We start from the raw sequence: 15,458 nt of genomic DNA, 5'->3' as shown, positions 1-15,458 counted from the left end.
GTCTAAAAAACCTAAAAACGGTAATAATCTAAAAATAATTGTTATTTATAATCCTCAAAATTATATACTACATTTTTTAAATATTATTAACAAAATTTAATAATTTTATTTACGATTTTTTTATTCCATAATAGTTACAAACTTATAATTAATTTAGTAAAAGTAAAAGCTAATATCCTCATTTTTATCTAAAAAAAAATCTTGGTCACATTTTCTAACAATTGATATGATATGATATGTAAGAAAATGAAGAATGTTCGGTCGACTACGAAAACTAATGGTTCAATAAATTATAGGTACCGTATAAGTTAACATCAAACGGGCGTTTGGTCTAGTGGTATGATTCTCGCTTAGGGTGCGAGAGGTCCCGAGTTCAATTCTCGGAACGCCCCCTTTCATTTTTTTTTTCCTTTTTCTTGCAATTTTACTCACCCCATACCCCTTGTCCATAGTCCAGGCCCATTCGATTACTAGTCGTTTACGCAAATTAAAACTATAAACACACAGCTCGACTCCAAACATGTCACTGATTACAATCCAAATCCTATCCGGTTTGGCCTCAATCCTAATGTAATCATGCAGGAGAAATAGAAATTATCAAAAAAGTTAACAAAAAAAACCGAACTTAAACCGGATCATAAAACACAAATGTCCAATTTTTTCCTCAGCTGAAGAGGGACGACCAGGTCCAGAGAGACAGGATTTGATCTCCGGTTCGAACATCTTTAGCCTGGACTACACAATCTCAGGCGGCGATTTCATCTTTGTTTGATTTTGTACAGTGAAGCTTCTCTTGAACCACAATTTTGACAAAATGCAATGACCATTTTTACAAACATCTGACTAAACTCAAGCTGAGATAAATATAGTAATGGGTATAAAGGTAAAAAAAGTCAAAAACATTTGAAAGGAAGATTACAAAATGAAGAAGACCAACGAGGAGGAAGAAATTACAAAAGAGAGAAATGTGAAGAATACATACCATTAGCGAAGTGGTTTTGCCGATGGACCAAAAGTTGACCTTATTGAGTCACTCAAAGTCTCTAACTTCATTTTTCCAACATCCTTTGTCTAAGAGAAAAGTTGCTTATTTTCAGAGTTTGATTTTGCATATCTAAAACAAACCTTTGATCTACTGTTCATCTTTAGGACACGTAGATCTGTATAGGTGTATTGAAATTGTTAATTTACTCCCACTGGGGGAAAAGTCAAAGCTTATTTCGGTTAAGCAAAAAAAAAACAAAACATCTCACAAATATATGACATAAGCGACCATTTCAATACGATTCTAGAACTGTTAATTAAATAAAATCCGGTAAATGCATAATTAGGTAGCATCATAACAAAGGCCTTAAAATACGTTCGAGAAACTATAGAGAGAAAAGGACTGCATCTAGTTCGTGATATGAAATGAAATTGAACCAACGGTTACAAGAAACTAAAGCATGTCTGCAAGATCATACTGCCTAACAAAGTCCTTAAATGATGCCTTACACTCTCGCCATTTTGGGCTTCTTCAAAAGTAAGTTCCCCAAAGCAGTGGTCAAGGGAGTGGATGTCACCAATAAAGCTGTTAATAAATTGAGTACCATCTAATAGTGTTAATACGTGATGGTGACAGCTTTTTCTAATTATTAAATCAACTTAACCATTCAATTGTGTTAATCATCAACTTACTTCAGTTTCTGCTTTTCGAGTGTTAGGTACTGAAATTTCCCCATTTTAGAGAGCCTTGTGATGCTCACTTTCATAATTACGCTTCTATGAATTCTTCTAGCCTTTGGATTTTTAACCATTCAATAGTGTTAATATATGATGGTGGCAGCTTTTTCTAACTAATGAATTAAGTGAGGATGATCCAAGTTTGCTTGTTTTCAATTTAATAAGGAATGCTTTTTTGGTTTCTTATTGTCTTGCTATTGTTCTTTGCAGACCGTGGTTACTATTCAGTAGAGACAGTTTCTCAATTGGTGGCACTGAAAGTACGCTACAGGGATAGACTCACAATCTTGCGATGGAATCACGAGAGTCGGCAGATTACCCAAGTGTAAGCTCTTGTTTTCTAGTATGCATAATCTTTTGTTATGAATGATGCGTGTTTTGATTTTGAAATAAAATAAAGTGGATTTGTAAATCATGCAAAAAGGATTTCAAAATCACATTTTTTAGATAATCTTTATGATAAAACAAATATTATAGCATACAAAAATAAGAAATAATCTCTCAAGTTCTTAACAATAAAATAAGCTTAACTTTATGGAGTGTTATAAACACAAACCGATTATAATTTTTTTAAATTGAAAAATCTAAACCCAAACTGATATTTAACATTGTTTATTTAAAAATATATAGATTTTATTTTCTTAATTTGTTGATTTTTAAAAAATTTTGATTTATTTTTAAGTATAATATTACGTGACATATTACTCTATTTTCATTGGTTAAGCTAATAGGAGGTGAATAAGATGGTTAGTTTACAATTGTGATTTAAGTTTTAGAACAATTATTAATTAATTATGACAATTATTTTATATGCAATTCAGAAGTACTTGAAAATTTCTCTAAGCTTCACGCTTTTCCTATTGATTTTACAACGTTCTTTTCAGTTGTTTTGCTATTTTAAATACAATCTATTTGGTTTAACTCAATTTGATACTAATTAATATGTTGTGTAAACTTGAGTCTATGTAGAATTTGACTCCTAAATATTATATTTCCTAATTTGAGAGAGTAATTCAAAGATAAATTTGAGTCTATCAATCACGCTCTAGTGTTATTACTTATTTTTTTATTTGGTTTTATTTTTATTTTTAAATTATATTTCTGAGTTATCTTTTTTACTTCTATAAAATTAAATTAAATTGGGCAAGTGTTAATAACGGAAAAAATGCTAAAGTGAAGTTGGAAACTTGGAATACACACAAATAGATGATATTTTTAAGAATGAAAAAAAAATTGTTTTGAAAATGACTATTTCAGTCGAAACAATTTAATGTACAAAATGATGGAAATATTATGTACCGGTGACAAAGTGATTCACTGACATCCTGAAATCTCTAGATTGGTTTTACGATAACGAAAATGAGTTGTAGATTTGAAATAGACATTTGGTCAATGGTCAAATTAGCTATTTCATAATTTACCATTTATATCAAGAGGGTTTTTAAGTTGATAGAATTTTTCTGTGTTACTGAATTACAAAACAAAAAACAAATTGGGGGTCAAAACTGGAAACATCATATACTATATAAGTTCAGGCACTTGTCGTCTATTCGCCTAATTGTTTTACGTTTCTCTTCGATTGAAACCCCTAACGAGTGATCAAACATGGCAGAGACTCCAAATCCGAAGAAGTCCCTGGATCCACCTCCCGAAGGTAACATCTCTACTCTCTTCTCCAGTTTTCCTTTTCTTTTAAACCGTAGCTTTCTTTTCCCTAAGATTAAACAAGTTGAGATTCCTTTTTTCTGTGACTACCTTGTTTGATTGAGTTGTTCTAAGAATTTGTGGTTTTCACTGGCAGAGAAACCAGCGTCGGATCTCATGGATGCACTTGACAAAGGTAACGATTCCAGCTTTCCTTTGGTTTGAGTTTCCTTTTCTACCTTGTTTGTATAGAATAGGAGGCTGAATGATTCTATTAGATAGTAGGGTTACATTATATATAGTGTTTACAAGAGATAATTATTTATTATGTTATCTTTTCCATTTATATCCTATAGTTTGAGTTTCATTTCCTTTGAGGCTACCTTGTTTTACTTGTTCTAAGAATTTTTGGTTTTCACTGGCAGAGAAACAAGCACTGAGAATTTGTGGTTTCCAGTGGCATGCCACCAGTTTTTAAACTGAATCTCATTGTGGACGAAGTGAAGAACACGGTGGTATACGCCGAAGTTGGTAAAGACTTTGTTGACCTACTCTACGGGTTCTTGTCCATGTCATTGGGCATTGTGGTGCGCTTGCTGGATAAGGAGAATCATACTTCAATTGGATGTTTGAGCAACTTGTACAAGAGCGTGGGTGATATGGGTATTGATGATTTCCGGTTTGAGGAGTGCAAGCGGATGTTTGAGCACTCCTCAAACCGGAAATCATCAATGCCCATATCACCCACGCTCTTGTACAAGTTGCTCAAACATCCAATTGGAGTACGATTCTCCTTATCCAGCAAACGCACCACGGTGCCCATTGGCAGAGACATGATTCCGTAGAGTTGCTCGACAAATTCTTTAGCGACGTCAGCGAATACCACCTTGTTCTTCTCTTTGTCGACAGCAAGTGTCAGTTTTAAACCTGGTTTGGGCATCAAATCTGAGTTCATCAAGCTCCCTAAAGCGGTTGATGACGGCTCACTTTGGCGTACCATCCACTCTGGCGTTCCACTTCCTCAATTTTTTGGTGGTTGAAGACGGTTCTGAAGTTGTGATGGCAAGATCATCCGAGATAAAGGATGTTGGAAAATGAAGTTAGAGACTTTGTCACTGATTATAATCCAAATCGTATCCGGTTTGGCCTCAATCCTAATGTAACTAAATTTAAAACCAACGGAATCATACACGAAATTTTTTTTTTCAAAAAGTAACAGGAAAAAACCGAACTTAAACCGGGTCATAAAACATTTGTACTTGTGTCTGTTTTAGACTGCCCACTTTTTTTTTGTTTGGTTTGGTCTAACAAACAAAACACAAATATCCAATTTTTTTTTCTCAGCTACGAGAGAGAGAGAGAAGAGAAGCTGAACAGGGAAGACCAAAGAGACAGGATTTGATCTCCGGTTCGAACATATTTAGCCTGGCGGATACAATCTCCGGCGGCGATTTCATCTTCTTCATCCATCTGTGAGTATATTAGGATCGGATCGGGTGTGGTGGCTTATATAGAGATGCCGTCGAACGGAGATCTGGACCGTCAGATCGAGCAGCTGATGGAGTGTAAACCTTTATCGGAGGCGGATGTAAGGACGCTGTGCGATCAAGCGAGAGCGATCCTTGTTGAGGAATACAATGTTCAGCCTGTGAAGTGTCCTGTTACCGTTTGCGGCGATATTCACGGCCAGTTTTATGACCTTATTGAGCTCTTTCGTATCGGTGGTAACGCTCCTGATACTAATTACCTCTTCATGGGTGACTATGTAGGTCTGTCCTTCTTCTTCTTCTTCGCTCCCTTTTCGTTTTTAGATCTGCGTTTTTTTTTTTTGGAAATTGGTGAATCTTTGAAAAGTATCACCTTTTTTATTTAAATATCTAAAGTGAGTTACTTGTTGTAGGTTCTGCTTTTCGAGTGTTTAGGTACTGAAATTTCCCAATTTAGAGAGCCTTTGTGATGCTCACTTTCATAATTACACTTCTATGAATTATAGCCTTTTGGAGTCTTGAATTTTTAACCATTCAATGGTGTTAATATACGATGGTGACAGCTTTTTGTAATTATTAAAGATGTGAGTATGATTCAAGTTTGCTTGTTTAGCTAGTTTCAGTTTAATAAGTAATGTTTTTTTGGTTTCTTATTGTCTTGCTTTTGTTCTTTGCAGACCGTGGTTACTATTCAGTAGAGACAGTTTCTCTATTGGTGGCATTGAAAGTACGCTACAGGGATAGACTCACAATCTTGCGAGGGAATCACGAGAGTCGTCAGATTACCCAAGTGTAAGCTTATTTTTTCTAGTAAGCATAATGTTTTGTTACGAATGATGCGTGTTTGAGTCTGATGTCTGAGTCTGATGTGTGTTTTGGCGTCTCTGTTTCAGCTATGGTTTTTATGACGAATGCTTGAGGAAGTACGGGAATGCTAATGTCTGGAAGTATTTTACTGACCTTTTTGATTATCTTCCTCTTACAGCCCTCATAGTCTCAGGTTTGAGCTGTTCTTTTCACAGTTGGTGTTTGAGACATCTTTCTCCTTCGTAACAGCTTTTGACTCATCAGATTTTTTATCCATTACAGGTTTTCTGTTTGCATGGAGGGCTTTCACCGTCTCTAGATACCCTTGATAATATCCGAAGCTTGGATCGGATACAAGAGGTATACCTTTCTTTTTCTCTGCTTAAGGCCTTACTTAGGTTGGACTTAGTTGGAAGAGTTATACTCTCTTCCTGTGTCTCTACATATTCTCTTTACTTGAGATGCTATTGGTCATCTTTTTGAACTATGTATGGTTTGATCTGTAGGTTCCACATGAAGGACCAATGTGTGATTTACTATGGTCTGATCCCGATGATCGCTGTGGATGGGGAATATCTCCAAGAGGTGCTGGTTATACATTTGGACAGGACATCGCAGCTCAGTTTAATCACAACAATGGACTCAGTCTCATATCAAGAGCGCATCAACTTGTCATGGAAGGTTTCAACTGGTGTCAGGTATGTACATTCATCTCTCTGCTCAAGGTTCTACGGCATGATTGGTCTGTCTCTTGCAGATTGAATTGTTGATCTCTCTGCTTTTTATGGTAATAGGATAAGAATGTGGTGACTGTGTTTAGTGCACCAAACTATTGCTATCGGTGTGGAAACATGGCAGCGATCTTAGAGATAGGAGAGAACATGGAGCAGAACTTCCTCCAGTTCGATCCAGCTTCTCGACAAGTCGAACCCGATACTACCCGTAAGACCCCTGATTATTTTTTGTGATTTCTCTAGTTTTTTTTTTTGGTGTCGACCATATATAATTTTTGGAGTTCTCGTTTTCTTGCTTATGTATCATTGTAGATGTGCCCTTTTCTTTTTTTGTAAGTGGAGTTCGAATTTCCCCTAAAAAGAAAGAAAAATACATCATTTTTTTATTGTTGTTGTTGAGGTGATTGCTACTATGAAAAGTTTGTAGGAGAGGCTTATATATAAAATAGAGTTGTATTATTCATTCATGCCTACATACGCAGTTAACAGGCTTCGAACTGTATGCCACTTTCATTTCAGTTTCGTTTTTTTTTATATATACGGATGGTTTTGGATTAAGTTTAACTTCCCAAGCATGCATATGGTATCTGTGACATGTCAAACAAGAGAGAAGCAAGAGCTCTGCAAATTAGTAATTAGTGAATGTAATCGAGAACAACTTTTGTGTACATAAACAGAAAAAGTCTCATGTCCCTATACTAATGGTAAGAATACCAATAATGGAAACTAAAAGCAATAGAAACAGACTTGCCTAAGCGATGATTTCTATATATCGATACAAAACTTCCAGTATTGAGCACACTAGCAGACTGGAAAAGTGGCAGCCTAAAATATACAACACAACTCATGTATCCATTTCCTTTTTCTCCTTTCAATTCTTCTTTGGTGCTTTGGGTCGTGACCTCATGCTGGCTCTCCTAGCCACATCCCACGCTTTCTGTGGTGCGTATATACCCAATTGGGATGCGAAGAATGACTCATAACCAGGTGAATCAAAGGCAAAACCAGTGTGCTTTGAGATTTCGCGAGGCAATTGGGATATCGCATAGCTTCTTGCTTCTTCTGGTGTGAGCTCGTTCGCTATCTCCAGTTGATCTGCATTGCTACTATCGGGCTCATGCCTGTGAATCTCTTGAACTATTTGATAATCATATGGGAGGAACCATCTCTCCACTCTGCATTCATTCACAAAAAAATTTCCAAATTTTTCAAGGTTAACAACAATTCAGCATTTTCCCGCTATAAGCATATCGCTTGTGATTGGAGATTCAAGTTTTACTTACCCTTGGTAGATAAAATCGGCCAGAAGAGCAACAACCGGAACAAGCAGCAATGTGAAGTAGAAATAAAATGTACTCATTAGGACATATATGACAAAGTAGACATTCTCCTGCATACACAAAGCAAAAACAGTTAGAATCAGAAACCATATCATATATAATAACTAGGGAACCTTTTGACCCAATGAGGAAACATAGCTTACATTTCTATCACGTGGCGTCATAATCCCACAATATACAAAAGCAAAAACGAGCCATGCCAAAATGCTTCCTCCAACTGTGATATGATGCCATCTGGTAATCGAGTTGCTCATCAAAAGAATCCGTAGGTTCACGGCTATGACCAGACAGGTAAAGACCATTGTGCTCACGTCCCAAAGACCAAAAGTTTTGCCTGATGAATTTTTGCCATCAAAAGCTGAGGCGGTTACGAAGAGATAGCATACCAAAGATTGATATACAGCAGAAGAAGCCCACACTGCCACGACTCTCCATTTGAAAAAGGAATTACGAATTCCCTCTCTATATAGTTCAGGATATCTCTTTGAGAGGGATGCACTCACATCCTAGCAAATGCACAAGTCAGTATAAAATTATCGATCCAAAACAAAAGGTACACATGATGGTATTTATGAACACTCTTAAATAGAACGAATGGGGAAATCAGTACCTTCTCAAACAGCCCAAGGACAATCACAGGAAGGGCTGTAAAGAAAACGTTGTATAATGACTGGAACCAATCATCATAAAACCTTTGACCCGAAAATCCAGTTCGAAATGTGAACCAAAACTGAGTCAAAGTGAAGGTAAGATTCTTGTAGAAGAAATACATGACCACCTGCAAAATTAAAAGACTGTCAGTAACAGCAACATTAGAAGAATTTTTTTGAGGTGAGAGACCAACCTTGCAGATTCTTAGATATGACCACCTTCCATGGACAAGCAGCAAATCCGTAAGAAATCTAAACTGAGCAATAGCAAAATCACTAGCCATCACAGCTTGCATTCCCTCCATCCCACTAATTCCTACACCAACATGAGCGGCTTGAATCATGCTAACATCATTGGCACCATCACCAATGCTAAGTGTTATCTTTTTTGCTCCTTTTCTCACCAAGCTTGTAACCTAAAATTTACATTAGTGTCACTTATTAAAAATCAGAAATCAGTCACAAGAGTAAATTAAAAGGTAAGAACATATGTTCCCACCAAAGCACAAAGTATGTCTATTGTTGCGAAGAATCCCCAGACCAGCAATTATGTAACAGTTATTGCAGAGAAAAATACATTTCAGGGCCCTTTGCTTGTCATGCCAGACCACCATGTAAGTAGTAATCAATAAACAAGTCATGAAAATTACCTGCGCTTTCTGTAAAGGAGAAACGCGACAGCACACAACCGAAGTACAGTTCAAGCTCAAGCTGAGCAAAGTTATACGTAAAGCCGGGTCTAATGCATACATCAAACACTTCCCATCGATAACAAGAGCCAATTTTGGACCAGCTACAGTATGCAGATACTGTTGAGCTTCTTCAAGGCTCTTCTTCAGTTCCTTCTTCACTTCTTCTTTAATGACACGCGCAATTTCAACTTGGTTGCCCTGCTTTTAGATAATTTTTTCAATTATTACGACTGCAATCAATGATAACCATACACCATAAGGGGCATCTGTAAGACTTACCCTTTCTTCAGCTTCCTTGATTGCGTCAGTTTCCGAACTGATAATAAACTGTTTCATCTCATTGTTGATTAAGTTGCAAGCTGAAAGTTGATTAAAAGAATCAAGGAGCAAAAAGTTAAAATGGAAGAAGAACAAAGAAGAAGTATGAGAAAAAGTTTGTGGCACTTACCATAAGCAATATTAATTGCAGTTTCCATCTTGTCCCCTGTTAGCACCCAGATCTTAATCCCAGCTCTTGATAAGGTCTCTATGCAGGTAGGTACCCCTTCCTGAAGCTTGTCTTCTATTGCAGATGATCCAATCAGGATAAGATCCTTCTCAATAAGTTCTGCAACCTGCATGGGCCAGGATTACAAAATTTTCCTGCTATAAATTAAAGAAAGATCTTTCCCGGCAACTCAAAAGTACACCAGTCTCACTGCTATATGTTGAATATCAGTTGAACAAGTTCTTATCGCCACTGCTAGCCAAGTTCTATCTTTGATTTGCCATAAGCGTTGTAAGCAAAAATATTACAAAAGAGCATTATACCTCATCTAATTTCTTCTCACGATCTCGCAAAGCAGACTTGGCCTGGATGAATCTTTCATTCCAACTATCATAGGCTTCAGGATTTAAATCTTTATAGGCCAGACAAAGGGTACGCAACCCAGACGATCCAAAGTGTTCTAAGTGCTCTCCTGTTACTTTTCTAACATCTTCCATACCGTAAGCCAATCTTTCAAAAATTACAGTATCTGCACCCTGTAGAAATTATTCAAAGTAAATATCATATTGATATGGAACACCACAGGCTCAGCCAATTACCTAAAAAACTGTTTACCTTACAGTAGAGTACAAGTCTCCCATCTGGAAAACGACACACAACTGACTGACGCTTCCTTGTACTGTTAATGCATGGTGTAACATTTCATTAGTATGCTTAACCATGGAAAAGAGAAAAAGCTAACAGTCAGTAGCCTGATACACCTGTTGAACTCGAGAACATTAAGAATCTCATAAGACACATCTTGGATCTTTCCCATCTGCTCCGTGTGAGACTCGCGAACATACACCATAGTTGGTGTACGCCTGAAAATACATGAAAGTTGTCTCAAAGAAATTCATAGAGACTTGAAAAACAAAACGCACCTTTTCTCAGCTCATTGTGGAACAAATACAACTTTTATGAATTTCAGCTTTTCTCAGCTCATTGTCAGATTGCTTGCACTTTCAACTTGTCTATTGAAAGCTGAAATGTAAACGAGAATAACCTGTAAAAGAAGAATCCAAAATTCTTAGCGGCTGTAACTAGAGCAGCTTCATCTGGAGATGCAGCTTGATAAACGATCTTCTCCGGGGACTCATCCCCTTCAGGAAGGACTGTGTGGCATATGGCTAGGCATCTGAAAAATTCCTACAAAATTTAACATATGATACATTTATGTTATTGTCAATTGCATGCCTAATAACAGCGAGGAGGAATATGGAACCCCAAGGTTAACTAAATTCTCAGAAATGGAAGATTGTTAATAAGATTCTGTTTGTTTTTCTCATTCTAGGCTCCAGAGAAGGGAATATCTCATCATTTCTCCCAGACAACATTTACTCAGGCTTCTCATATGGGCAGAGGTCTTTTAAAACTAGCCAAATCATACATCCCCTAGCTATTAGAATTCTTAAACTAATTGCGAATTAAATCTACAGTATATGAAAGACACCTTGCAAAGATTGGGATTAGGTTCGTTTCTCCAACCTCCTCGCATAAGCCTTGGATCATCGAAATTAAATCCCTTTTCTCTTATAGCACCAGTCGACCTTTGATCCTGAGGAAATTAGAGCGTACAACAAAATCATTTTTTGTTCCAGAATGAGTAATGCAACTTCATCATGTGAGAAGAAATTATACCTCTTGAATTTTTAAGCCATCGCGCTGAGCAATTCCTCTTTCTATTTCAGTGATACCACATCCATAACTTATTCCTCCAATTGAACACTTAAAAAACTCCATCAAATTTCTTGTGAGAGTTCCAGTTTTATCAGAAAATATGTATTCCACCTGAAAAATACCAATAAATAGTAATTGCATCTCTGAATGTCAGATCACAAGAGAAGCATATCATTAAGAGAAATGATTTAGCAACAATCTAGATGATTGCACCAAAACCAATTATATTAAACATGGGGTGATGGGAGAGTGGATTAAAAGTTAACCTGTCCAAGCTCCTCATTTAAATTGGAAGTCCTGGCGGAGGCAGGAGTGTTTGTCTCAACATGATACATGTGAAGATCTCGGTTGATAAACTGAGTTGACTGAATAAACTTGATCATCTGTGTTCCATTTAGGGAGGAAACGAGGAATCATTCAAAAAACTTAAGTGACGTCTAAGAAATTAAAAGAAGATATTTGGGGATATACATACCTCGATAGAAACATACAAGGAGATTGGTATGATTGTAGAGAAAAGAGTGACTAGAGTAAAAAATGTGAAAAACGCTATCTGTGGCACCAAAAGGTACTATAAGAACCAGCAATCCATAGATGCAAGAAATCAATTCACTATGCAAGGTTAATACCGTCAAGCCATTACGGTATTCCCAATCTTTCTTATGAAGACCCAAATAAAAGTGGTCACGATCTGTCACAATGGCACTGCAACATATAACAGATTTTCAAATCCATGCGGGATCTACGAACCAAAAATATGATCAAATATCATTATACGACTGGATAAACCAAAAGGAAACTGACAGAATCCATACCACCCTATAGCTCCAATCAGGCACATTATGACAAGAGCACAAAAGATTGTAATAATGAGTTTGTCGAGTTTCTTTTCCAGTGTACTTCTTTTGGAAGGAGCATTCATGGCATTCATCATCACCTACATACATTCCATTCACCATAAGTAGATCAGACTGTATACAGAAAAACTATACAAGGAAGCAGAAACAGAAGCATGTCAATAAAAAGACAAAATCCTGAATGCTAGCCACTAGTTTCTCATCAAACGAGCTTCATGGTAGCTTACCTTTGTCTCATGACCCGTAAAAATCACAGCCCCAACAATGTGTTCCGTGTTCCTAAGACTGCAACCCTGAAAATTCGAATGCAAAAGATTTACAAACCCCAAACATATAAGGTCTTGAATATTGAAATTATGTAGACAAAAAGCAGAAACGGAACACAAAGCTAAAAGGAGAAACAGTTAATCATACACGCAATAAAAGCTGGTCTGGAGAGAGAGGTAAAGTCTGCTTTTCTACAATAAGATTCCCCGTGAAAGTGTACAAAGAATTATTAGGTTGCTCACACTGAATTTCGCCTGCACAGTAAAAGAGAGAAATTTAGGATAAAGTTAATAAATACTGTATAACATTTAACAACGCTGGTATACTAACAAACAATGGCGATTGATCAAATGGACCAGTCAGGAAAAAGAGAATTTCCAGAAGGAAATGGATGATAGACACTAGTACAGGCACATATTAAGCTATGAAAATGTTCGCAAGATAATAATCGACCTCATACCATTAAATTCCGAAGCTTTCTCTGGTGTCAAGTAATCCCATGTCCTTTCAAGGGCCTTTCGGATTTTTAAATTTGTTTCTCCATCTAGGTTGGCAGTCTGCACTCACGAAGAGCACGCACAATAAAAGTAGAATAAAAATGTATTTTCAATACTCCAAAATAGCTTCTTTTTGCTAGAAAAAGAGAAGAAAAAAACAATTTTTATAGCCGAAGGAGCCAAGCACCTCCACGTAGCAGATACCATCAGGATTTGTGCTGGACAGGAAAAGAAGATCAGCTGGAAAAAATCCATCTTTTTTAATCTGCAAATATCCACGAAGTATATTAACCAAGTTTGTAGAATGTAAGTTTAAAGATAATAACAAGTTCTGATAATCCAAAAATGCAGCAGAGGCATGAAGGCCTATCAATTCAAAAGGCCAGTACGATGAAAGAAGTATAATGCCACACAAATTAATTTAGGTAATTGATATCTACTGCGATGGCTCAAATTCAAGCATTAGAAACTAAACATGTGTGTCAACATTCAACAGCACATCCTTGTTCGATCACAAGGCAATTCATCACTTCTGTCAGAAACGTATACCTTGATAATATCTCCGACTTGTAACTTCCGCCAGGGGATAGGTACCCATAGTTGATCTTGCAAAACCTCCACTGTGCTGTTATTTATTGACATATCATTTTGAAATCGTTTCTGCAACAGAATACGGATTATTTGCAGAAGGATTTAAAAGTTAAGAAGCAGATGGGTCCTGAAACTCTTAAGCATTTACTAACTTGAACCCAATACGGATATTAACTGAATAATTAACTCTATTTCATTTCAAGAGGGATGACATATTTTTATGATGTTAAAAAAAGATGGTTGTCAAAAAAAAAAAAAAAAAAAAAAAAGATGAAACCAGAAGTCAGGCCTTACCCAGTCTTCAAAAGCCTCTTTAATAAGAGAGACAAGGAGCACCATCGACAGCGGAGCAACATTTGTTATTGGATTAACGGGGCTGCAGGACAAAGACAAACAGCTTATCTAGTCACACTTTACTGACTGAAAAACAATATAATAACAAGTGCATCCTAGCCTCCTAGGGATAGAATGGCATCAGAATCTTGAAAATTTTGGACCAACAATCCGTTTTTCATACCATGGATCAAAGTAAGATGTGGCTAAAAAAAAATGTTTTATGGGTAAACAAACAAACAATAGTTTTAATTTTTAAATCCGTTATGGCCAAGTGTTACCAGTCATTAACACAACACAAGTGAGTAATAAAAAATGAAACAACAGCTATGGAGGTAACATACCTTATTGGTGTCATTGATAGACATGAAATTCCAAGAAAGTATATATTAGCTATGCGCCTAAACTGTCAGCAAACACATTATTTCTCAGATCAGATATTAGACTTCAAAGATCTGTGAGAAATGCAGTTTCATGACCCGAAATATATGGATTTTCATTCCCTTAAAACCTAAAGGTGCATTGCAATCACTCCAAATATACACAAGCCCCCTAAAGGCCGTTGACAGGGTTTCTGTAGTTAAAAGCCAGAGCAATAATGTAAACCTTATATTGTTTAAGCATCAACCGGAACTTGATAGATAGATCTAACCGACTATTAGCAGATCTTTCGACAATTACTCTCCTTCATTTAAACTACAATTTCCTCCAGCTTATAGGCTTTTATAGCTATTGGATGCATACGTTTAAACTAAAAAAATTCCTCAAACTAATTAGCTAGTAGATGCACAAACTGATATCAAAGTAACAAGAAGAAACACTTACTTGTTCAAACAGACCTTTGGGCAGAAAGGTGAAAACATTGTACTTTGTTGTAGAAATTGAATTACCCTGCAAACATTTTCACCCAACCATTCATTAGAAGAAAACTCACAAACTGACTGAACGCCAAACAATATTTCTTTAAAAAAAAATAGGACCATACATTATCAACAAAGAGTGAGAAGAACCCAGAATTCAAAAAAAAAAAAAAAAAAAAAAAAGATTATGATTGTGGAAATGAGCAGCAAAAAGTACCTTGAACCGGACGAGGTAATTAGAATCCCGGTCATTGCAGTATACGGTACGATAAGTAGGAGCCTGAGGTTGTATACGGCCCAGCGTCACCGTTCGAGACGGTGCTCGCAGGTGATTCGTTGACGAATCAACGCTTAATCCTCCCGGAATAACCATTCGGATTGGAAATTGAGCTTCAGAATGTTACCCTCTCTGAGATATCCGATTAACCGAGCATGAGATCTATACCGACGACGGTAGAAACACAGAGGACCATCAATATCATCTTCCCCCTCTTTTGTTTCAACCTTTCTTCTTTTTTTGTTTTTCCTTCTTTTTTTTTTAGGGTGGTTTTGCTTTTGCTCTTCTTCGCGCTTGTAAAAATTATATTCCGAATTTATATAAATGGACTCAAAGCCCAATTTGGAATAGGCCCATGGATTATTGCAAGATTTTGTTAAAGATCAACCATTGGACTCATAAAATTTTACAGTTTCTTAAGAATTTCTTAACTTAACTTTTTCTAAAAAATTATAATTAAAAAAAAAAAATTAAGCAATTTTCTTAATAACCAA

The 15,458-nt window shown here is 36.4% G+C and overlaps 2 protein-coding genes and 1 non-coding gene across 7 annotated transcripts; 2 read left to right on the top strand and 1 right to left on the bottom strand.

Annotated features, from left to right (window-relative positions):
• Nucleotides 1–320: 320 nt before the first annotated feature.
• TRNAP-AGG (transfer RNA proline (anticodon AGG)) lies at nucleotides 321–392 on the top strand. The gene has a single exon. It is a non-coding gene; the product is annotated as a tRNA-Pro (tRNA).
• A 4,229-nt stretch (nucleotides 393–4,621) lies between these two features.
• On the top strand, nucleotides 4,622–6,857 carry LOC104768824 (serine/threonine-protein phosphatase PP2A-2 catalytic subunit-like). 3 transcript variants are annotated; one of them, XR_015588628.1, is made up of 6 exons: nucleotides 4,622–5,135; nucleotides 5,531–5,645; nucleotides 5,747–5,853; nucleotides 5,943–6,020; nucleotides 6,167–6,358; nucleotides 6,455–6,857. XR_015588628.1 is itself a non-coding variant. In XM_087498703.1 (6 exons), the coding sequence occupies exons 1-6, from the start codon at nucleotides 4,883–4,885 to the stop codon at nucleotides 6,626–6,628; spliced, it is 930 nt and encodes a 309-aa protein (XP_087354829.1). In that variant the 5' UTR covers nucleotides 4,652–4,882; the 3' UTR covers nucleotides 6,629–6,857. The 3 variants fall into 3 exon arrangements, 2 of the variants coding, with proteins under 2 accessions (XP_087354822.1, XP_087354829.1); XM_087498703.1 differs by having other exon boundaries at nucleotides 4,652–5,135; nucleotides 5,747–5,846; nucleotides 5,925–6,020; XM_087498696.1 differs by lacking the exon at nucleotides 6,455–6,857 and having other exon boundaries at nucleotides 4,649–5,135; nucleotides 6,167–6,359.
• A 140-nt stretch (nucleotides 6,858–6,997) lies between these two features.
• On the bottom strand, nucleotides 6,998–15,260 carry LOC104768800 (phospholipid-transporting ATPase 3). Of its 3 annotated transcripts, none has more exons than XR_015588627.1 (27): nucleotides 14,905–15,256; nucleotides 14,653–14,718; nucleotides 14,172–14,233; nucleotides 13,789–13,870; nucleotides 13,453–13,563; nucleotides 13,091–13,168; nucleotides 12,867–12,963; nucleotides 12,554–12,660; nucleotides 12,367–12,432; nucleotides 12,098–12,219; nucleotides 11,912–11,987; nucleotides 11,758–11,835; nucleotides 11,549–11,665; nucleotides 11,244–11,393; nucleotides 11,056–11,160; nucleotides 10,609–10,751; nucleotides 10,325–10,426; nucleotides 10,179–10,242; nucleotides 9,887–10,099; nucleotides 9,525–9,718; nucleotides 9,356–9,435; nucleotides 9,035–9,274; nucleotides 8,579–8,800; nucleotides 8,345–8,512; nucleotides 7,878–8,240; nucleotides 7,678–7,784; nucleotides 6,998–7,569 (listed from the first exon to the last, which is right to left on the bottom strand). XR_015588627.1 is itself a non-coding variant. In XM_010492855.2 (27 exons), exons 1-27 carry the CDS (start codon nucleotides 15,058–15,060, stop codon nucleotides 7,266–7,268), a joined length of 3,645 nt encoding a protein of 1,214 aa, XP_010491157.1. In that variant the 5' UTR covers nucleotides 15,061–15,260; the 3' UTR covers nucleotides 6,998–7,265. The 3 variants fall into 3 exon arrangements, 2 of the variants coding, with proteins under 2 accessions (XP_010491157.1, XP_010491165.1); XM_010492855.2 differs by having other exon boundaries at nucleotides 9,525–9,690; nucleotides 14,905–15,260; XM_010492863.2 differs by having other exon boundaries at nucleotides 9,525–9,690; nucleotides 14,172–14,228; nucleotides 14,905–15,254.
• Nucleotides 15,261–15,458: the final 198 nt, after the last annotated feature.

This window comes from Camelina sativa, chromosome 3 (genome assembly GCF_030686135.1).
Source record: "Camelina sativa cultivar CO46 ecotype springtype chromosome 3, ASM3068613v1".
NCBI classification, from domain to species: domain Eukaryota; kingdom Viridiplantae; phylum Streptophyta; class Magnoliopsida; order Brassicales; family Brassicaceae; genus Camelina; species Camelina sativa.
This window is presented reverse-complemented; position numbering and strand designations above follow the sequence as displayed.

Coding starts and splice junctions, on each gene's coding strand:
- LOC104768824 (XM_087498703.1), top strand. CDS start 4,883: ATGCCGTCGAACGGAGATCTGGACCGTCAGATCGAGCAGCTGATGGAG. Junction 5,136..5,530: donor CTTCATGGGTGACTATGTAG/GTCTGTCCTTCT, acceptor TGTTCTTTGCAG/ACCGTGGTTACTATTCAGTA. Junction 5,847..5,924: donor TTCCTCTTACAGCCCTCATA/GTCTCAGGTTTG, acceptor TTGACTCATCAG/ATTTTTTATCCATTACAGGT.
- LOC104768800 (XM_010492855.2), bottom strand. CDS start 15,060: ATGGTTATTCCGGGAGGATTAAGCGTTGATTCGTCAACGAATCACCTG. Junction 13,871..14,171: donor CTATCAATGACACCAATAAG/GTATGTTACCTC, acceptor TTTGTCCTGCAG/CCCCGTTAATCCAATAACAA. Junction 12,220..12,366: donor TTACGGGTCATGAGACAAAG/GTAAGCTACCAT, acceptor GAATGTATGTAG/GTGATGATGAATGCCATGAA.